This window comes from Metopolophium dirhodum, chromosome 2 (assembly GCF_019925205.1).
Source record: "Metopolophium dirhodum isolate CAU chromosome 2, ASM1992520v1, whole genome shotgun sequence".
Lineage (NCBI taxonomy): Eukaryota > Metazoa > Arthropoda > Insecta > Hemiptera > Aphididae > Metopolophium > Metopolophium dirhodum.
Window position 1 is genome coordinate 26602733 of NC_083561.1, and position 23823 is coordinate 26626555.

Sequence of the window (23823 nt, forward strand, 5' to 3'; positions counted from 1 at the left end):
TTCGGTTTCCTAAAATGCATTTGCCTGCGGTCGCCAACACCCTCCTTCAATTTTTTTTTTAGGATTTAACCTATACCCAAATTTTTTAAACATTGACTATCGAGTACCCTTGAATAATCCTTATCTTTAATGAACTAAATATTTTAAATGGTTTTTTCTGTTTAATATTCTGGGCATTTTAGATTGTATTTTGTAATATGTAATCATACAGTTAAATTCATTCAAAATTTTTTTTTGGTTTCCTAAAATGCATTTGCCTGCGGGCGCCAACAGCCTCCTTCAATTTTTTTTTAGGATTTAACCTATACCCAAATTTTTTAAACATTGACTATCGAGTACCCTTGAATAATCCTTATCTTTAATGAACTGAATATTTTAAATAGTTTTTTTTGTTTAAGAATCTGGGCATTTTAGTTTGTACTTTGTAATGTGTTATCATACAGTTAAATGTATTAAAATTTTTTTTTGGTTTCCTAAAATGCATTTGCCTGCGGGCGCCAATACCCTCCTTCAATTTTTTTTTTATGATTTAAACTCTAGCCAAATTTTTTAAACTGACAATCTGGTACCCTTTGAATAATCTTTGTTTAATGAAATAAATATTTTAAATGGTTTTTTCTGTTTAATATTCTGGGCATTTTAGTTTGAACTTTGAAATGTATTTTTCTTCTGTAAACTTTTTTCCAAATTTTTTTTTTGTTTTCTAAAATGCATTTGCATGCAGGCGCCAACACCCTCCTTCAATTTTTTTTTTTTAGTAAAGTTACTCTAGTTGAATATTTTGTATTGACTTGAAAATTGATAACTTGGTGTCCTATGAATAATCATTCTTTAATGAACTAAATATTTTGAATAGTTTTTTTTGTTTAAGAATCTGGGCATTTTAGTTTGTACTTTGTAATGTGTAATCATACAGTTAAATTTTTTCAAAACTTTTTTTGGGTTTCCTAAACTGCATTTGCCTGCGGGCGCCAACACCCTCCTTCAATTTTTTTTTTAGGATTTAACCTCTAGCCAAATCTTTTAAACATTGACAATCTGGTACCTTTTGAATAATCCATGTTTAATGAAATAAATATTTTAAATAGTTTTTTCTGTTTAAGATTCTGGGCATTTTAGTTTGTACTTTGTAATGTGTATTCCTACAGTTTAATTTTTTCAAAATTTTTTTTGGGTTTCCTAAACTGCATTTGCCTGCGGGCGCCAACACCCTCCTTTAATTTTTTTTTTAGGATTTAACCTCTAGCCAAATTTTTTAAACATTGATTATCGGGTACCCTTGAATAATCCTTATCTTTAATGAACTAAATATTTTAAATAGTTTTTTCTGTTTAATATTCTGGGAATTTTAGTTTGAACTTTGAAATGTATTTTTCTTCTGTAAAATTAGGAAACCAAAATTTTTTTTTGGTTTCCTAAAATGCATTTGCCTGCGGGCGCCAATACCCTCCTCCAATTTTTTTTTTATGATTTTAACTCTAGCCAAATTTTTTAAACTGACAATCTGGTACCCTTTGAATAATCTTTGTTTAATGAAATAAATATTTTAAATGGTTTTTTCTGTTTAATATTCTGGGCATTTTAGTTTGAACTTTGAAATGTATTTTTCTTCTGTAAACTTTTTTCCAAATTTTTTTTTTGTTTTCTAAAATGCATTTGCATGCAGGCGCCAACACCCTCCTTCAATTTTTTTTTTTTAGTAAAGTTACTCTAGTTGAATATTTTGTATTGACTTGAAAATTGATAACTTGGTGTCCTATGAATAATCATTCTTTAATGAACTAAATATTTTGAATAGTTTTTTTTGTTTAAGAATCTGGGCATTTTAGTTTGTACTTTGTAATGTGTATTCCTACAGTTAAATTTTTTTAAAAATTTTTTTTTCGGTTTCCTAAAATGCATTTGCCTGCGGTCGTCAACACCCTCCTTCAATTTTTTTTTTAGGATTTAACCTATACCCAAATTTTTTAAACATTGACTATCGAGTACCCTTGAATAATCCTTATCTTTAATGAACTGAATTTTAAATAGTTTTTTTTGTTTAAGAATCTGGGCATTTTAGTTTGTACTTTGTAATGTGTTATCATACAGTTAAATGTATTCAAAATTTTTTTTTGGTTTCCTAAAATGCATTTGCCTGCGGGCGCCAACACCCTCCTTTAATTTTTTTTTTTAGGATTTAACCTCTAGCCAAATTTTTTAAACATTGACTATCGGGTACCCTTGATTAATCCTTATCTTTAATGAACTAAATATTTTAAATAGTTTTTTCTGTTTAAGATTCTGGGCATTTTAGTTTGTACTTTGTAATGTGTATTCCTACAGTTAAATTTTTTCAAAATTTTTTTTTCGGTTTCCTAAAATGCATTTGCCTGCGGTCGCCAACACCCTCCTTCAATTTTTTTTTTTAGGATTTAACCTCTAGCCAAATATTTTAAACATTGACGATCTGGTACCTCTTGAATAATCCTTGTTTAACTTTTCCGTTGCCCGTAATAAAAATTCTGATTCACAGCAGTTTATCATCAGGTAGGCAATCTACCTGCTGTTGATCGCGGACACCGTGCTGTTTGTGCGTAAGTGTATGATTATAGTGTATAACTCTAAAGTATTAAAGTTACACCAAGTTTGTCGTTTTTACTTAGTTCCACTTACAGTGGATCAATATAATCTATTTATACAAAATCCTATTTTAACCTAACCGTACTAAAATCCGATGAATAAAAAGAAAACAAATTTAACCCTTTGTAAATTAACCTATATTCTTCCCAGGTATCCAATCTACCCACAAACATTAATTTATATATAGATCTAACTATATAAATACACAGACTATAACTATACAGACTAAACTCTGGAACTACTTATCAGATCTTCTTGTGTATATTATAAATGTCTTGATTTTTTTTTTAAACGAAAGAGTATTTCACGGAGAAGGTTTATATAATATATTGGTTGCTATTGGTTATTCGTGCATATTTATTACATTATATTATTGTCTTTGTCAATATACATATAAGATCTGATAAGTAGTTCCAGAGTTTAGTCTGTATAGTTTTAGTCTGTGTATTTATATAGTTAGTTGGTAGATTTGACCTCTTGGAAGAAGATAGGTTAATATTTACAAAGGGTTAAATTTGTTTTTTATTTCATTCATCGGATTTTAGTACGGTTAGGTTATGAAAGGATTTTGTATACATTGATTATATTAAGTAAAAATGACAAACTTGGTAAAACTTAAATACTTTAGAGTTGTACACTATAAACATACACAAACATCATAATAAAACAGCACGGGGTCCGCTATCTACCGCAGGTAGATTGCCTACCTGATAATGTACTGCTACGTATTAGAATTTTTATTCCGGAAACGGAAAAGTTAAGATAAATTTTGAATACTATACACCGAATATTAAATAACGAATTGAACAAAGTTTGAGTCATATAGAGTTGATACATTTAACGGGCAACGAAGTGCTCGGGATCAGCTAGTCTATACTATTATATTACCATTGTTGAGGGTAATCTCTGGAACTACTAAACCGATTTTGAAAATTCTTTCACCAATAGAAAGCCACATTCGTTGTGAGTGTCATAGACCAATTTAAAAAGGGAATTGATCACCCCTGGTAGGTTCTCAAACAGGAATTTTGAGATTTACGATAAAAATTGTTGTTTATTAATGGTTGCTATGGGTTTTTTAGGAGTTGAAAATAATACTGATTTATTATTATTATTTATTATTACGTAAAACATGCCATTATTTATAATAATTGATAACTCCTTTGTTTATTTAGAGAATCAATCAAATGCCATAAACCTTCTCCGCAATAAGCTCTTCAATTTAAAAAAAAATAATAATGATCGGTTCAGTAGTTTCCGAGTCCATAGGCCTCAAAGGTTTTCATTTTCACATTTATATATAAATATATTATATTTTATTTATTATTATTTAGAGATTACCAAAGTCATATTTCGAAGTCTCCTACCATTCGCCATTCCTATTGGACCTCTTTATTCAACCTGTTTTAAATGTCGTGAAACTCATTCATAAACATTTTTTTACGGTCCTGGAACAAATAATGTCTGTTTTGTGTGTGACCCCGGGGGGCGATGTGTTTGGTATAGAGATGAAATGGTGAGGGGAAGACAATATTAAATAAATACATTTTATAAAATACTTAAAATCATCTTACTTTGTTTAGGCATCTATAGTTGACAGCATACTATATTGAGCCAACATATCTATTATTTATTATAATATTAAATATGAATAACTTGTTTGTGTACCTACGTTTGTTTATATTGTGTTTGTGGCCAACACACGATACTAAAAATTAATACCAAGTAAGTATAGCTCATCTCCACTAATGCTGCCCCTATTTACGTCCATAGTAGGTACATGTTAAAAAAAAAACAAAACTGGGTACTTTACAAGAAACAAACGATCTAAGTCTTCCAGTTTAAATCTATTATAATTCTAGTTCAAATAAACTACTCTACTAGTCTACTTAAGAAGTACCTACTTAACGGAATAAAAATAATTGTAATGACATTATTGATTAGGATAAAATTGAGAGAGGAGAGATGGACCACGTTGTCCAGCAGTCTGAACTAGTAGTAATTTAAATAAATATAATTTACTGGCCGAAAAATCATGTAGTAGTCACAATTTACTGTTACTGTTTCACAAAAATATTAAAAATATAGTACATGCCTAATACATTTAAAATTATTGTTAATAGATATTATATAGTGTTAAGAGAAAATTACACAGGAAATATTTACAATTTGACATATGTGCACCCCTAAAAATATCGGTCTAGTTGTGCCTATGGCTGAAATCAGCAATAATATACACACTCTACAAAAACATTAAAAATTATTCAAGTTTGGGATAAATGCCTACAAAATAATTGGAAAACTTAGTTCATTATTTTTATTTAAATATACTATCATAAAATAAGTAATATTATTGTACCTATAATCAATAATCACAATTAATTGGTTACTTAACATTTTTTCTCTACAGAGAAGAAGTGTATTCTCCAAACTGACGATATTAGTTTGACCCTAATCCCCATGTAATTGAAAAGGAATGCGTAATAGACTTATAGTATGATATAGGCATAAATACATAGGTACAACATCTAACTTATAAGACGTTTTTTATAATTATTGATAATTAATGGTTAGTAGTCAATGGGTTAATAAGTTGAGGTTAGGTAACCAACACTTTACGGACACTTTAACCGGACATTGTAAGAACGGGCCTTAATCTAATAATATAGCGGTTACCTATTGCATATTTGTATAAGATATAAGTTTATTTCGTTGTTAATTTTGAGAACCCGATTTGAGTCGAAACGCGTCGAAAGAGAATATTATGTTATATTCAATTTGAAATACGAGTACCTACTTATATCAACTTCTTATATGCGATTCCTTGATGTCAATAAAAATGTCAGGGTCGAAGACGTTGAAATACATAGGTACTAATCAATAAGTCTAGGGATAACAAGTAAAACAATTATTGTTTATGGGTGCATTAAGGTAGGCATACCTAACCAATATTTAAAAAAAAGTTAAAATTCTAAAAGATCACCGATTAAAACTCGATGGTTTTCAAGCTCTTGAGAAATGATTGTTTCAAACTGTTTGCATTCACAATTATATGATTTACAAAACTTTTACAAAATAAAAACAAAATGTGGTCAGAGTAAATTTATTGTGAAAAAATTCCCATTTACGTTACGAGATGCTGTATGAAAATTTTTCTTTAAACAGTTTAACGCAAATGCGAGTGCCACGTGGTAAAGATTTAACTAACATAATATCACAAATAAATAAGTCATTCGATAAACTGATAGGTATTCATCGCTCCACACCGAATTTCAGGGTGAAGGCCTTCCCGGAATCGGTTTCGAAAGAAGTCTCTGCACTGAATTATCTATAATAATAAGTTGTCTGTACTTTCGAATTCTGAACGAGGAGGAGGTAAATTGTGCGTATATGGTAAAATAATATTTTATTTTGAAATTTGTTCTATATCTATAGTAGGGATAATAAATTCAATCAAATGATGACAATATTATATTACAAAAAACCATGTTATGTTAACGTTAACGTTTAGGCCCACTATCAAATCCGCTGTACTTACTATAACGTATGATGACTGTTCATTAAATCTGTCAATAAATATCCATTTTATGATTTTTGAACAATATTCTTATAAAGTATTTTTAATTTTTCTAAGGCCATAGATATTGCTGCTAATAAAAACTTCCCATATAATTGTGAACATCATGGTTTTGATCAATTAAAACAAAGATAAAATGTTTTTAATTATTTATTATTGCTTTTAAATTTACAATTAACTATATGATATTGTTAATGTTAATAAAATGTTAAGCATAATACTGCAGACTTGCGCATAGGCGAAGAAAGTCAAATTTTATGAGGTGGGGGAGACATAATTTTTAATTTTTTTATAAAGATTACATTTAAGCAGATGAAGCAATAATTCAAATTAACAATATAAACTAATATGACGTTTCATATTATTTTAATTATCATGATAATTCTGCCCTTTACAGTATCAACAATTTTAAATATTGCCCTTACAACCGTTGTGCAATAAAAAACAGTGCATTAAAATTGACAGCGAGACATGCTAGAAAAATATTGCTCAATGGACCTTGGGTTTAAGAAATATGCGATTTTTAAAGTTCATACTTAGTACAAATTATCACTTGAAGTCATATAATTTATTATAGTTGTTGACACTTGTTGTTTAAAAATTTAAAACATTGTTTTCATCCGTTATGAACTTATATATACAAGGTGGGGCACTGAAACAGCCGATTTTGAAAATAGATTTTCTGAGTAGTAATTAAGATAAGAATTCTCAATAATATTATTAATAGTTCTAAGACAACATGCCATTTAGTAAACATGGAACGGCGGAGTGGTAAACAACGAGTTTATGCGATAAAATTGTTTTACAAAAATAATGACAGTTATACGTAGCCACACAGCGTGCATTTCGTCTTCATTTTAATCTTAAACGCCATGATTCGGTACCATCGGCTAAGGCTATTCAAATATGGATAACCAACTTTGAAGAAACGGGTTCAGCATTAAAAAAGAAGCCTGTACGACAAAAAACCATTCGCACACCTGAAAACGTCACTGCTGTCAGAGCCGCTCTCATAAAGAGTCCGAAACGTTCTGCACGAAAACATGCGTTATCATTAAATTTATCCAGTAGAAGTCTACTAATAAATGGCAAGTTATGTACTTTATTATAATAAATAATAATTAATTTTTATTCGTTTTTTATTTTATAATTTGTCTTAGAAATTCGGCCGTTATAGTGCCCCACCCTGTATTTTGTTCTTTATGGTATTGATAATATATTCTAAAAATGGCCATAAGTAAATGTGACGATGGTAAAAAATATACAAGTGGAAAATTTGATTAAATCATAATACCAGATACCTATATGGAGTTATTTAGTGGGTTAATGTTATAAAATACTCTATAAGAGTCTTGGAGGATTTCTTGAAATGAAATAGTTAGGATGGTAAGGTAGATTTTATAGAAGTATTTTTCTTCGTCACGTAGGTACTATAATTATTCAGAGAGCATTTATGGACTGTATGTTTAGAAATGTTGTGAGAAGTATTAATTCGTTTTCTAGACGTATAATATTTTGAAAGGTTTGAATTTTTTTTGCACATATCCAATTATGCTGAAATGCATAGGTCCAATAAACTTAGTTCAATTAAAAAAATAAATTATAGCCTTAAAACGTTTGTAACCTTGTGTCCGTTATCCATCGTGGTTATTAGACATTAGTAAAACAGACAATCAGCAAAATAAAAAAAAAGGTAAAATTAAAATATGTAATATTTTATTCACGCTAACGGCACTTTATACTAAACAGCTAGTAAATTTACATTATACAGATTAATTGTAATTAAAAAAATATCATTCATCCGTTTATTTCCTTTGTCTTGTTGACATATTAATTGATTTTAATTAACATTTGATCTTTAAGTTTAAACAACTAAAAAAAAATGTATATAATGTAATTTCGATTTTTCAATGATGTCTGTAAGTATATCTAAAGAATTATGAGGAACATCGAATTAAATGTTGGAGCTTTTTGACGGACAAAACAAACATTTTATCATACATAAAACAAAAAAGTCAAATTTTCAAATTTCTTTAAAAAAAAAAGCCAAAATATTTTTAAAATGTAATTTTTTTTTTATTATTATAAATAAGGCTTCAACATCACCGGTGATTAGCCTAGTGTAAAAGAGATAAACAGGCGCACATTAAGGGTTCATATATGGAAGGGGGGGGGGGCAAAATTATCTTGCGCCCCTGGTGTATTTTATGAATATAATATATGAAAGTATAAAATGCTTAAAAAAAAAGGTGGATAAGTGGATGTCGCTCTGCTGTACAGTAGGTTACAAGTGGGTCACTGTAATGGATGGTGTTAAATTTGAATTCAATGATATAATATCATTGTATAAGAAAAACGATTCTGAGCGAAAACGGTCAGTCAGCCTATGATATTACCAAGTATATTTGATGATATTATTGTGAATAAAGTAATTTATATATAACCTATTTACGCGGAGCCTTGTTTTAAATTTTCAATCCTTAGCCATAAACATTTTATTTGTTGGGTAAAAAAGCGTAAAACAGCTTAAAAAGAGTCAAAATATTTTCAAAATTTTAAAGTGTATAGAAAATGCTAATATAAACATTCAGTGAAATTTTCATGTATCTACAGTCATTCGTTTTTTAATTACAATAAAATAAGAAAATTGTTATATGAGAAATCAAGTGAATATCAAATGTTGTAAAAATATAAATTTCAGACGCTCATAAAAATTTAATTTAAGTTTCTTGTAGACATTTTTTTTTTTATAAAGGTAGACAAACTTATGAGTAATCTTATATTACATTTTCAAATCTTAGATTTTAAAAGAAAAATTTTTATGAATTCTCATCAAAATAATTTGCTATTTTTCGTGTTTTTCCCGTATTTTGTCAAAATTTGAACTTTAAATGCTTATAATTAAAAACTGTGACTAAGGATTTTTAATTTTTTTCATCTGCCTTTGAAACAATAAACTAGGAGCCTTCTATTAAATTTTCAAGCTTTTTTACTCAACAGATAAAATTTTATTGATATTTATAGAAAAAAAAACTAATAAAATTGAAAACTGACAATGGCCGTAAACAGCTCAAAAAGAGTCAAAATATTTTCAAAATTTTATGGTATATAGAAAATGCTAATATAAACATTCAGTGAAATCTTCAAGTATCTACAGTCATTCGTTTTTTAATTACAATAAAATAAGAAAATTGTTTCATTGTATTTAATATAGCCAATATAGGTTAGGTACCAGAGGTACCTATACTGCCTACATATATATTTAAACTTTGAACATAGATTTGTTTTTAATTTAATTTTTCTTTAATCTCTACCTACTTGATTTTATCAATGATATACAATATGTATAGTTTAAACCTATACTATAACTTATAAGTATATATTTATAATTGAATATTATTAGTGTAATATTTACACTAATTATAGCATTTAAAAAATCTTTTCTCAATCATTTTCATGGCGTGTTTGTGAGGAATATAAACTAATATTGTAGTCCGGTGATTTTTTTTTTATTACCACAGATATAGTATAATATCATTGTGAAAAATTAAATTTGAGTTAATAAATATTTTTTTTGTATGATTTTTTATATTCTTATGTGAATATATATCTATGGGGGTGTGGGCCCCCACGGGTTACTTTTCATGTAATATCAGGGGGGGCTACAGCAAATTTTAGCCCTAGTTGCGCCACTGAGGAACGGTATCCCAAAAATGTTGCCATTTAGAATATATTTTGAGTTTGATGGATGATTGGATGTCGTTGGTCGGTAGATCGGAAATTGTTGGGTGGAGGATAATTCTGGTAGCAAGGTTAGCTTTGTCGACCATAAAATGTTATTATGTATAGAAAATCAAATTTAAATGTTCAGTGAAAATGTCAAGGCTTTAACTGTTATTTATTTTTGAACTACAGCAGAGACATAATCGATTTGTCGAAAACTGGTATTGAATTAATATTACTGTTTTTACGTATTTTTTCTTTGTATTTATTTAAAAAATTAGATACTGGAAGCTACCTATTTACTTTTTACTTCCCAAAGTTCCAACCAAATCAAATTTACAACTAGAAATTATCCTCAATGTTGATAATTGAAACATTTTTAGTGCTCCAAAAGGCGGTAAGAGACATACAAATAATCACACATCATTATAAAACAACAAACGAAAAATACGACGTGGGCGCTTCAAGTAGTATTATACACTATAGAGGTGGTAAGTTTATTTATTATGGATTCAATTGTGTGTCCGTTAGATGAGCCCCCGACTTTGTCCCAATCGATTCAAAAAATCATCCAATTTTTGCAAGAAGACTGCAAATTTGTATTTAGAATTTGTAAATTTGTTAGGTCAGTTATAGGTATCCGCTAATAACAATCTTGTAAAATTCGACAAATACAATATAGGTACCTAATGATTTAAAAATTCTAAAAACCAATTAACAATTTTTATAAAAAATTATATCACATTTTCGAATTGATTGTCCAAGTCAGGAGTTGTGTGAAGTTAGATCTCCGTAATCGTTTTCAGCTTATACATCAAATGGCTCATTTGCATATTAAAAAATCGATTTGCAATACAATGGTGAGTTATTATAAGATCCCAAGCCATTGGACTGGGAACTAAGGAAGATTATTTTTAACTTTAAGTCCCACGAATTCCCACTCGTCATGAATCTCAATTGCGTTCTATACTTCTATCTCATGTGTAGGAAGTGGGCTGTCCCAAAAACGGAAAAAAATCACCCGTCGAAAAACGCAAGCAGTATTATATCAGCTTAAAGACAGACCGTATATTAAGCTATACTGTGACAGTAGTAGAACTACAGTTGCACTCATCTCGTCACTAATCATCACGGTTATCGCGACCGTTTGCAACGTCATGGGGCTGCGGCTTGGTCGGTCCCGTAGATTAATTATCACTGTTTATAGTATTTACTATTGATGATCAGTCCCGCCAAAGCGTGTAAGCGACGAGCACGCGATTCCGTTTACCGATTTTACTATCTAATCTTTGCACTATAACCATTGAGTGTCTTCGTGTATATTATAAACAACGATATACATTGCAAATGGTAGGTACTATACATAATACAGTCGTTCACTCACACACCCGATCAAATGGAATCATCCGGCACGATGGACAGATTTTGCGGATCGACTTTTTGGGTAAGCCTCAGATTTTTGTGCAGACTCTGTAAATGTTGTCATCAGCCATTCGAACAACCTTGAAGTCCATAACATAATGTATATACAGGGTGTTCCAAATTTCAAGTGACAGCAGATTTCAGCATGATCTACTTAAATTAGAAAAAAATGACCTATGTGAAAACCTCTTTGAATCATATACTCTAATTTGATATTAATTATTTTTTTATTAATTAAAAAGGGGAGATTTTAGGGCTAACTTTTAAAATTCAAATGGGAACCTATATTTTAGAAATATGATTAATATAGGATTTTTTTAAATTTATTTTGACGTATCATTCATAATTATGGGTTGATAATTAAAGAAGCTGTTTACATTCGAATTTTGTATTTATTTTTTAAAAATGCCATCTATGAATAATAATAATAATATACTTTGGTCTACTGTTATACGCCGATGCATTGTTGTACCTACAACCTTTGTAATCTGTACGCTATCTAACTACCAATTTACTAGTAATAAAACGTGTATTTGGTATTTTTATTTCATTTTTTATTACATAGGTTAAATCACATGATTCTATTGATAATAAAAAAAAAAAACAACGCATTAGATAATAATATACCGTCTACATAATATTATTATGTATATTGGATATTGTACTATTTATAATCAATGCTATGGAACGGGTTTTGTCTCCTCAATAATTTTACATAATATTTATTATTTATAATATAAAATTAGAAATAAATATCATTCAGTTGACAAATAGGTAATAGCTAATTATACCAAATTGTTGTATAAATGTTATTATACAGCATAAAATTATTTAAAATGTATACAAATAGGTTATAGGTACCTATCTGTATTTTTGACTAATGTAGGTGCCTATTCATATTTTATAAATTTAAATAATAAATAATAACCAAGGCTAGGAACTTAAAAATATGCAGTAAACATTTGGAAAATATGCATAAACATGCAATTCATTGAATAAAATACATTTTACATACAAAATTTAAAAATTTAAATTAGGTAGGTGTCTGAAAAAAATATTAAAAGAAATTAAAAAAAAATTAATATTGAATACTTATGTATTTAATTACCTACGATTATACAATTTATTTTTATCATGGTACAAAATATTAATCCAGTGGTAAATTTGAATAAAAATAAATACGGGCCGGTCAGCGGTCACTATTACAAGTTCTCAGTACCTACTATAGATATTATAATATTATTTTTGGGAGCAATAGTAATAGCCGTTGATGAATTAATTTATTTTGTCAAACAATATAAAAGTATAAATTTAAAAAAATTGTTTACGTTAAATCTATGATATTATATGCATATAATTAATGTTCTTAAACCTATAATATGTGAATTTGTACAAAAAAATCGCAAAATATTCAAAATTATGCAACAAACATTTTTGTATTTGTAATATACTTAGGTACTATGAATCAAATTTATATCGAATCAGATTTTCAATATGCACTTTTTAAATAAATATGCAAATGCTTCAAGTTCCGAGCCTTGGTAATAACTAATAACATAGGTACTTACATACCTATACTTTCATATTTTGTTTGAATCAACTTAATATTAAATATAACATTTCTAAACACTGCAAAATGACAACATTGATTTCAAAAACTTGTATGATTAAACCTCGCGTTCAACTTAATGTTGAATGATGCATATAAAATCAAATAGATTTTGAAAGAACATCACCTTTTCACAACATAAAGATATTATGATCAATCTAATATTAAATTATAACAACTAGGACTTGGATGTTGTTACATTAATTAAAAGTTGACCCTCGAACACCCTATTCTAATTAATAAAAACAATATTTAATATCAAATTAATTTTGATTATATGACTCAAAAAGGTTATCACATAGGTCATTTTTCCCTAATTTAAATATATCATGGTGAAATCTACTGTCACATGAAATTTGGAACACTGTATATATTATTAACCGTGACGTGTTAAAAATACATGTATAATGTATATAGATACCGATGTGTAGACGTCGATACCGATATTATTAAATCATTGTTTTCGTATATTTAGGACTGGAACTTATCCTGGAACACCACCGATCCGGATGTTACACCGTGTTTTGAAAAGACCTTTCTAGTCTGGGTACCTTGCCTGTTTTTGTGGCTTTTTTCTCCACTAGAGATCTATTACTTGGTGAATAGTAAATACAGGGACATACCATGGAACTGGCTGAATATGGTGAAAGTGGTAAGGTTTTTTTTCGTTGGCCCTTTTAAGTTTTTTTAATCGGGTTTAAGCGTTTCATTTGGATGTACTAACAAATGTGAATATTATGATTATTCATACTTAATTACCATTGTAGGTTTTGGTTAAATTCTTCGTTTATCCCAAAATAGTTTAATAATTCTACTCAATATACCTAATATTATATAATTAAATATTAAAATATACAATTTACTCAGGATTATTATTCTTTGGAAATAATATATTGTTTTTTCTATTATTGATATTTCTCAATGTTCAAGGGAAGAAAATCGAAAATGATGTAAAAGACCCATTTCAAAGTACCCTCCTCTAAGTGCAAAGTTATAACTTATAAGTATTAACTTATTAAATAGGTGCTTAAAAAAAAGCACATTCAGAAAACAAAAATATACCAATCTCTTTTGCTTTGTTTAGAGAAATAATTTAAATTGTTAATTTATTAGGTACCTATCATTGAAAATTTTAAGTTTCCCAACTCTTAAAGTTTGTAAATGAAAGTTTTTGAAGTAATTTAAATATCATGACAAATAAACTTATTTTTTTTTGTGAAAGCGAAATATTATTGTATCACGTACATATTGACGACTGTCCCGAAGGCTACAAAGTTCCTCGCCGTTATGAATTCTGATTATACTTAGATGAATTTTAGTATGACATTTTTCATATTTGTTTAGTATGAAACACACCTATAGTTTTTGAAGTTATCTAAGTTGTAACATCGTGTGAATAATATTTATAATTGGAAACATTTTTAACTTAATTTTGTGAATATATAAAAACTATAAATTCTGAAACTACAATAAAATGATTTATTTAAACCCAAGAAGCTTACATTTTTCTAACCAGTAATAATGCAGTTAATAATTATTGGTCTATATACCTACGTTAAAATCACATAACTTCGATATTTTTATTACTAAATATAAAGTATTAAGTGGCTTGGTGTAGAGCAGCACTGTACACTCAACTGCGGAAACGCACTGAGTGTACGTAACGGACGGCGTTGCTAGTTCTCGGATGGGTGACCATGCGGGATTTTTAGCACATACAAAACGTGTTTTCAACCGTTTTCCCCCTACTATAGGCTACTAATACCTATAAACAAGCAAACAAAAAAAAAAAATAATTATTTTATTTCAACTACAAATTACTTAAACTCACTGAAAAGTTTTAACTAGATATTTATGTAATGTTCATTAGTTCCCAAGTTTTACAATTTTAATTTTAATTTGTTGTCATTCATTTTATGTTAGTTTCTTTAATACATTCAAGTAGTTACTTACAAAAATACTTACTGTTTATATTGACCACAGATTAATGTATTATTATTATTATTAATAATTTAATTATTTATTAAAATTATTTATAATCATGTTTTATTTTTAATTTGAATACTAGTAAACATTAATTATTGTTCTTTATTAAAACTATAAGTATGATTATACAATTGAAATATAATATTTAATCCTAAAATTATATTCTCTATTTTTCTAATAATAAATTGTATAATAACACACGAAAACTACACTCATACATTAATCAATTGATAGACGGTAGAATAGTGTATTGTTATGAAATGAGTATTGTTATTAAACTAACTTGTTATCTGAAGTGTATAAGTATGTACACTTGTTTTTGGTTTGTAATTTATTTTATAAACATCAAATATTTTTTTGATATAATATTTATCCGTTTATGTATTTTATAGGCTGGTTTATCTATATTATGTATAATATCAACACTCGATTTTGTATATGCAATAGTCCGATATTCATCAGGGATGGCGGTATTTAGTGTAGATATCTACACACCACTTGTAAAACTAATAACATTTGTAAGTATTCTGATTCTAAGATATTTTTGTACCAAGATCATATCCGATCATTAAAAATAATATTTTAGTGGACATCAATGTTTTCTTTAGAGTTAAATAAAACCAAACTTGGTTAGAAATCATCAACATACGTTTAAGTCGTTAATATTAATTCACACACATGTGAAGGTATATAGGTACCTATGTGCATAGGCGCAAATAGCGTTTGAGATTTGGGGGGGGGGGGCTGAAGCCCTAGCTACTAAATGAAGCATTGAAGCATTTATACAAGTAATTAACACCAAAAAAAATTTTTAATACAACATATAGGTATATTGTATACTGCTTACTTAATTACAATATTGACAGAAAATAACACTTACTAAACATTTTTTTTTTAAATGTGCTATTTCATGTAGGTACTTATAATAGTTGTCAAAATTATATTTATAATATATAATATACATTATACACCACATAACTTTTAGGAAAACAATAGGAATTATTACTGTAAGTAATGGCTTTAGAGTTTAGAGCAACAATTAACAACAAAATAATATAATTATAGAATACATTTTTAGAGCTTAGATTTAGCAAACGTGTTTAATATTGTTTCAGTATCTACTTTAATATCTTTTTCGATATTCAATATTGCTAAGTTACTAAATCGGCGAAAATATGTGGTACATCATTGCCATGTGCGGTTTATTTGGACTCCCCGGATATTCTATTTTTAACAAAGGTGCGTTTAACGCATAAATGCACGTCCCCGCGGCCCGCAGCTCACCACAGTGAATAGTGATACTGTCTATAGTCTATTAGTGATAACTGATAACCTATTAGTTATTACTTATTATAGTATAGCCCGTATAGGCGTATAAAATATTACGTATAAGTATAACAGCCAAATGGTATATCAATATGAGCTGCAACAACAGACTCCGTAATCAGAAATAAGAATGCTTATTAGTTATTCCTTAGTACTTATTATCCTTTGTTCTTGGTAGGTATTATGGTTTATTATGGCTACAAGTCTTCAATGTACAATAATAATAAAAATAATAACACGATAAATAAAATTTGTTCATTTACGAGGTGCATAATCTTAAAAATACGAACACGAATTTTGCATCATAATCCATGATAAAGCTTAAAAAAATGTAGGAAATGTTTGGGAGGGCTATTGAAGTGTTTGGGGGGGGGGGCTTAGCCCCTAAAGCCCCCCCCCCCCTATTTGCGCCTATGGGTATGTGATATGACAGATACTGATTGTTTTGTAGTTTTTAATATTTAATATTTTGGTGTATGATTGTAATATAGCATAGTCCATCATCAGAGATTATACCTCTTTATATTTTTTTATACACTTGTACCTATTGAATTGAAAATTTGATTTACAGGGATTTGTCACTGTTTTAATCATTGCCAATCGAATAAGAGGATTAAGGTCATCTGGGTTAATATTTATGTTTTGGTTATCCATGGCATCTTGTGGGATGGTTCAATATCGTACGGAACTCCGATCAGCATTTAATGACGTAAGAAAACTTATAATCAATACCTGTCGATTGATTAAACCACAGAAGATTGTCTAAATTAGAATATTTTTCCTACTGTTTAGGTGTCATTACATAACTACCCACTTATAAGTTACATGGTGTACTACCCAATTATTTTAATAGAGTTTATTCTAAGTTTCTTTGCTGATGCTAAACCTAGGTTATCTGACTATGACTCTGTCCAGGTGAATTTTTTAAAACATACTCGTATTAATAAATTGTTTTGTTAATATTTCTAAACAGTTGATCAATTTCTAGGTGCCATGCCCTGAGATGAAAGCATCATTCCCATCAAAGGTACTATTTTCATGGTTTGACTCGTTTGCTTGGTCTGGTTATAAACGCTCCATAGAATCCAAAGAATTATGGAATATGATGTATGACGATAGTTCACAAGAAGTAGTTTCGGTGTTTGATAAACATTGGAAATGTTCATTAATTAAAGCGAAGTGAGTACTTAGTACATACCTATAAGGAATGATTATAATGCAGAATGCAGATCGTTGATTCGTATATCTCATGGTACCAATTCCAAAACCTCGTAATGTTTACTAAAATATTAAATCAATGTCACGTAAAAATTGTATGTTTATTATTATAATTAATAGGTATCTACTTATTGTTGTAATAAATAAAATGAAAAATAATTTACAGATTACAAGATAGTAAAAAAGTACATTCCATTAAAAATAAACCTAATGTTAGTGTAATAGATTCAAAATACACACACAAAAAGCAATACAAAATATCGATTCTTCCTGTTTTATGTAAATCATTCGGCAGTACATTTTTATTTGGTTCATTTTTAAAATTAATAAGAGACTGCTTAATTTTTGTTAGTCCTCAAGTACTCAAGTAAGTATTAAATTTATATTATGTTCTTTACGGCATGTTATAAATAACTAAATAAGTATTTTTTTAGGCAATTGATAAGTTTTGTTGAAAATCCAACCGAGCCTATATGGAGAGGATATTTTTATATTTTTCTCATGACGGTGACAGCTATGTTGCAAACATTAATATTATATCAGTACTATCATCGTATGTATCTCGTTGGTATGCGTGTTCGTACTTCACTTACTTCTGCCATTTATCGAAAGGTATAGATTTAAGCAACCATTTGTATTTACCAAAGGTAAAACTTGTTAAAAAGTTAATTTTTTTTAAACTTTTTAACTTAACTAGTTAATTATTTTTGTTCTTACCTTATGAACTTCTTCAGTTAAACGTTTTATGGTTGTAACTTAACTTTTTATGTTAATTATCATTGTCGTGCAGTTGAGTTATTTTTCTTTTCATGTCATGCGAAACCAACTAGATAATACTGAATCGATGACTCTTTTTCGATTTTTGTAATTTTTTTTCTAATCATATATTATAATAATCTAATTTTTACACAGAGTTAAACGTCTTAACAAATGTTTGTGTAACTCAAAATACTAAGGAAGTTTATGATTTAAAAATACTGAGTTAAGTTAAGTGTATTTACTATCTCAACTTTAAACTATTCTAATTAAATTTATTTTGTTAACTTATCTTAATTGGCAATTTAATTGAATTAATTTAACTTTCCACAGTTATTTATTTTCTTTAACTTGCCCACCTTTGGTATTTACAGTTAGTATAATTCATAATAATTGCGTTCTATTTATTTGTTTATATATTTCTTAACTAATTTTTTTAAGGCTTTAAGAATTTCAAATACTGCAAAAAAATCATTCACAACTGGTGAAATAGTTAATTTAATGGCAGTGGATGCATATAGATTTATTGATCTGATAATGTATTTAAATAGTATTTGGTCCGCACCATTACAAATTGCTCTTGCAGTATACTTTTTATGGCAGCTATTAGGATCAAGTGTACTTGCTGGTCTATTTGTGATGATTGTATTAATTCCAATAAACGCTGCTGTGGCTAATAAATCAATGAAACTTCAGGTCAAACAAATGGCAAACAAAGATGAAAGAGTTAAATTAATGAATGAAATACTGTCCGGAATAAAAGTATGTTATTTTAAAAATAATTATAAATAATAAACATAATATTTATTTATCAGGTCTTAAAATTATATGCTTGGGAACCAAGTTTTGAACAAAAAGTATTGGATATTCGAGGAAAAGAAATTAAGATTCTTCGCAGTGCAGCGTATTTGAGTGCAGCTAATTCATTTATTTGGGGTTGTGCACCATTCCTGGTATGTAAATTTATCATAATTTTTCATAAATTTTATTTAATAACTAATAATTTATCAACACTTGTGGAGCAACGATTAAAGTTAAAATTTTTTTATTCAGCTTTGTTAATAATTACTAATTAGTTTCAGTGTTTTAAAGAATGAGAATTACTTCAAAAAAATCCATATTGTACATTATATGACTATTAAAATAACTTAAAATATGATATTTATTTTTACATTGTTTGATAAAGTACATTTTTTGTGAAACATAGGCAATGTGTTTGAATTGTTTCAATTTAATTAATCAGAACTAATTTATTTTTGATTTCTTAAAACCAATTCTATAATAGCGTTGACTAAGGAAATATATAGCGTTATTTGCCGTTTAGAGTCCCAGTAATATATTATGTTTGTTTAATTAAATATAATATTATAAAATGTCTTTGAACAAATAGTATAATTATTGGATGATATGCCAAATATTATAATCCCTAACCCTATGTATACCCAATACATTAAAAATAATTAAACTATGATATATTTGTATATAGGTATGTATATTTGTCATTTATCCGTCTAATAATTATTTAATAATATATGGTATTTTATTATATTTAGGTATCATTAGTAACTTTTGTAGTTTATGTATTATCAGGTGATAGCCTTATATTGGATGTACAAACAGCTTTTGTTTCATTATCTTTATTCAATATTTTACGTTTTCCATTAACCCTCTTACCAATGGTTGTGTCGAGCATTGTTCAAGTATGTTATCCGTTGACAGTCATCATAAATGTATAAACAAATATTGTTGTCTTCATGAATTTATTAATTGCAATAGGCTAGTGTATCTGCAGAGAGAATAAATACATTTTTGAACTCTAAAGAGTTAGATCCAGATTCCGTCACTCATGATTCTAATGAAAGTAATTAACACATTATATTTTTATTTATATAAATATTTATTAAATAACAGTTATTGCATATTATATTGATTTCGTTTTATTGATTAACTTTGAATAGATGATCCAATTGTAATTGAAAATGGTACATTTACTTGGGGGAAACCAACTGAAGCACCAACATTATCTAACATAAATTTACGAGTTTCATCTGGACAATTAGTTGCTGTGGTAGGAACTGTCGGTTCTGGAAAGAGTTCTTTAGTATCTTCTTTACTTGGTGAAATGGATAAAGTTTCTGGCAGAGCTAATACTAAAGTATGAAAATTAAATATAATATGTGTAATATGAGTAATAATAATGGATTTTCTTTTTAGGGATCAATTTCATATGTACCACAACAAGCCTGGATTCAAAATAAATCACTTAAAGATAATATATTGTTCGGTCAGCCCTTTAATGATAGAGCTTATAATAAAGTTATCAATGCATGTGCATTAAAAACTGACTTCCAAATGCTTCCAGCAGGCGATGACACAGAAATTGGTGAAAAGGTATTTATCAAATTTAAAAATTAGTGTTTGTGCTGTACGTGGTCGTTCCCCCGACCAGTTAAATATAAGATATCCAGGGAGAATCGTAGCATCCTATAGATATAAATACCGTAGCCAGGGGCAGATATATAGATATCAGGATCTTAAACATATTTAAATTACTAGGATTCCTTTTCAGTTATAATTATGTTTTATTGTCTACTAAACACTTACAAATATTAATACTCACAAAATTATCAACTATGTTCTATTATACTATGTAACTGTATCGTAGTCATGCGGAGTCCGGTAATCGTAGTGTGTATTGAGGTCTAAGGTGCACAGCGAACTAACTTACTAATAAATTGTGTGTGTTGGCCAGCCGCGGATCTAGAACATATTTACGGGGGGGGGGGGGGGGGGGCATCTTAAATAAATTTTCGGCCTAAGTCTGATAAAAACATTGTACATACCATGTAAGCTAATAGACAAATATTATTATTTAAATCCCAGTTTATCAGTACAATAAAATATATAAAATTATTAGATAATTAATAATAAATGATCACAGAACAAAATCCTTTCGTCTTTTAAATAATTAGATAAGTAATATAAATTGTTTAATTAATAATGATACGTAATATATAATAAATAATAATTAATAATAAAATATAATAAATATTAAAAAATGATCACAGAACAAAATCCATTCGTCTTTTAGATTTGGCAAATTCGTCAATTACTTCTTCACAGTCAATAGTCAATACTAATATTTCTATAACAATTAAGTAATGCAAGTCGGGCGCCAAGTCCATTTAAGCGTTCTTCGGATATTCTTGATCGCATCCAAGTTTTTAGTCGGCGAAGAGAAGAAAAATTTCGTTCCGCAGTTGCTGAAGTGGCTGGTAATGTCAGGAGTATAAGAAAACAATTATAAATAATTGGAAAGGTTTTGGAATCACATCTTTCAAAAGCTTCTAATGATGTTTTTGGAATTTCTTTTTCATTTGTCCAGTATGTATGCCATAATTGAAGCTCTCCTTCTACAGTACCTTTGTTTTGATTTGATGTTGGATCAATGTCTACATTTTTCATAGGTTGATTTGACGAAATGGGAGCTGGGTCGTCTACCATTTCATTGTTTTCAATGACACATTTTTTTTTAAGAAAATTTTGCATAAAATCGGCACTACGCTTTGACATTTTAATAAAATAATAATAACTATACACGTGTCACGTTTGATGTTGATTATCGACATTTACAGCGGCTGTGTGCGTATTGTATCGTAACTATGTGTCAACTAACAAATTATCATTACACAATAAATATCGTCAATAATAAAATAGATAGGTACTACAAACAGCCAGACATTTTATTGCATCAAACAAGTTTAAATATTCGATTAGATTAGATTAGCTTTTTGACGGCGAACGATGAAAACGGACACGACCGAAACGCTATAGGCAAAACAATATATTTTATCGGCTGCCGAAAATAGATATAATAGAAAATCCACCAGTTTACGGGGGGGGGGGGGGCATGGCCCCTTGGCTCCCCTCTTGGATCCGCGCCTTGTGTCAACCTTACAATCATGTGTGTGTTTTAATATTAATGTATCGGTCAGCAGTTAATCGTACATACGGTAGAGTTCGTATTATACACATAGGTGTCATGTGACATATTTATATTTATAATTGTTACAGTACCTAAATAATATTGATAATGTTATAGGGAATTAATTTAAGTGGAGGCCAAAAACAAAGAGTAAGTTTGGCAAGAGCAGTTTATAAAGAGAGTGACATCTATTTTTTGGACGATCCGTTAAGTGCTGTTGATTCACATGTCGGCAAACATATTTTTGAACACGTTATAGGATCTACAGGGTTGTTGCAAAATAAAGTAACAATATATTATTTTATAGTACATTATCTTGATTTATTTAACATATATTATTTTTTTTTTTTTTCAAAGACACGAATTTTGGTTACTCATGGTATAATTTATCTTAAAGTAGTTGATTTAATTGTGGTTATGAAAGATGGTCAAGTATCAGAGTCTGGCACATATAAAGAATTGCTAGATAAAAAGGGAGATTTTGCTGATTTTTTGTTATTGCATATGCAAGAACCAAATGAATATGAAGTTGAGGAAACAGGTAATATTAATGTAGCTTTGGTAATTATATAATTTTCAAGTAAAAGTACGTAATTAAATAAATTTAATGAGAAATTGATAAATTATTAGAAGACGCACCTGCAGATTTAAAAGAAAAATATGATCACCAGAGAAGTGAATCAAATTCGATTTCTTCAATGCAAAGGTAATAAAAATAACTATAATAATGAAGTTCCTAATAACTAGTATAAACTCATTCTTGGCAATTAATTAAAAATATTCAGGCCAATATCTATTGATTCAAATAAACCAATTTTTCAAACTGCTGTTGAAGAGAAAGCCAAACTTATTGAATTAGAGAAAGCAGAAATTGGCAATGTATGTGTGCAGGGCTTTTAAATAAATATACAAACAAAAAATGTTATTTCCAATGATTTTTTTTACTTTTAGGTTAAATGGGATGTTTTCTCTCAGTATATAAAGTCCATTGGACCTATCTTTTGCATAACTTCAGTTTTACTAACTTTTCTATTTCAAGGATTTTCTATTTCATCGAACATTTGGCTGACTGTATGGTCTAATGATGATAGTTCGCTTAATCGTAAAACAGAAAATGATAGCAAAAAGTGTATGCACTTAACAGTTTACGGATTACTTGGTTTTGGTCAAGGTAAGTGAAACATTACATTTTTTTTAGATTCTGAGGGAAGCGATGAATGTCTTGATTTTACAATGATGTCTGTTTTTTTTTTATTTTTTATTTTAATTTTTTTATTATTTTTGTGTCTGTTATCACCTTTTAGGACAGTAAAAGTGCTTGGATTTTCTTCAACAGTAATTTTTCTAATAGGAAAAGTGAATCTAGTTGGTACTTTGGCGGGCCAAAAGTAAAAATTTCCTAGTAGTTTTCAAAATCGATTTGGTTTTTGGTGTAACTCTAAAACAAATGACCGTAAGGACATGACATTTTGACTGAATGTTTATAATTGCATTTCCTATACCTACACCATAACATTTTCCAAATATTTTGAACTGTTTACGGACATTGTCAATTTCCATTTTTTTTTAGTTTTTTTTTCTATAAATATCAATAAAACT

General features: G+C 28.5%; 1 protein-coding gene across 3 annotated transcripts in view; it reads left to right on the forward strand.

Moving 5' to 3' along the window:
- LOC132939756 (multidrug resistance-associated protein 1-like) overlaps positions 1-23823 on the forward strand; it is a 43009-nt gene that overhangs the window by 13739 nt on the left and 5447 nt on the right. Inside the window, exons 7-25 of one of the 3 annotated variants that reach the window (XM_061007106.1) lie at positions 10306-11366; positions 13429-13605; positions 15332-15457; positions 16837-16974; positions 17058-17180; positions 17254-17444; positions 17650-17850; positions 17918-18095; positions 18681-19001; positions 19055-19192; positions 19793-19939; positions 20016-20100; positions 20198-20394; positions 20454-20630; positions 22342-22509; positions 22582-22765; positions 22855-22930; positions 23010-23103; positions 23176-23395. In XM_061007106.1, coding sequence (XP_060863089.1) covers positions 11319-11366; positions 13429-13605; positions 15332-15457; positions 16837-16974; positions 17058-17180; positions 17254-17444; positions 17650-17850; positions 17918-18095; positions 18681-19001; positions 19055-19192; positions 19793-19939; positions 20016-20100; positions 20198-20394; positions 20454-20630; positions 22342-22509; positions 22582-22765; positions 22855-22930; positions 23010-23103; positions 23176-23395 — 2989 coding nt within the window. In that variant the 5' untranslated portion in view covers positions 10306-11318. Of the gene's footprint in view, positions 1-10305; positions 11367-13428; positions 13606-15331; positions 15458-16836; positions 16975-17057; positions 17181-17238; positions 17445-17483; positions 17579-17649; positions 17851-17917; positions 18096-18680; positions 19002-19054; positions 19193-19792; positions 19940-20015; positions 20101-20197; positions 20395-20453; positions 20631-22341; positions 22510-22581; positions 22766-22854; positions 22931-23009; positions 23104-23175; positions 23396-23823 lie in introns of those variants that run through there. The other 2 variants (XM_061007107.1, XM_061007108.1) reach the window with 2 other exon arrangements.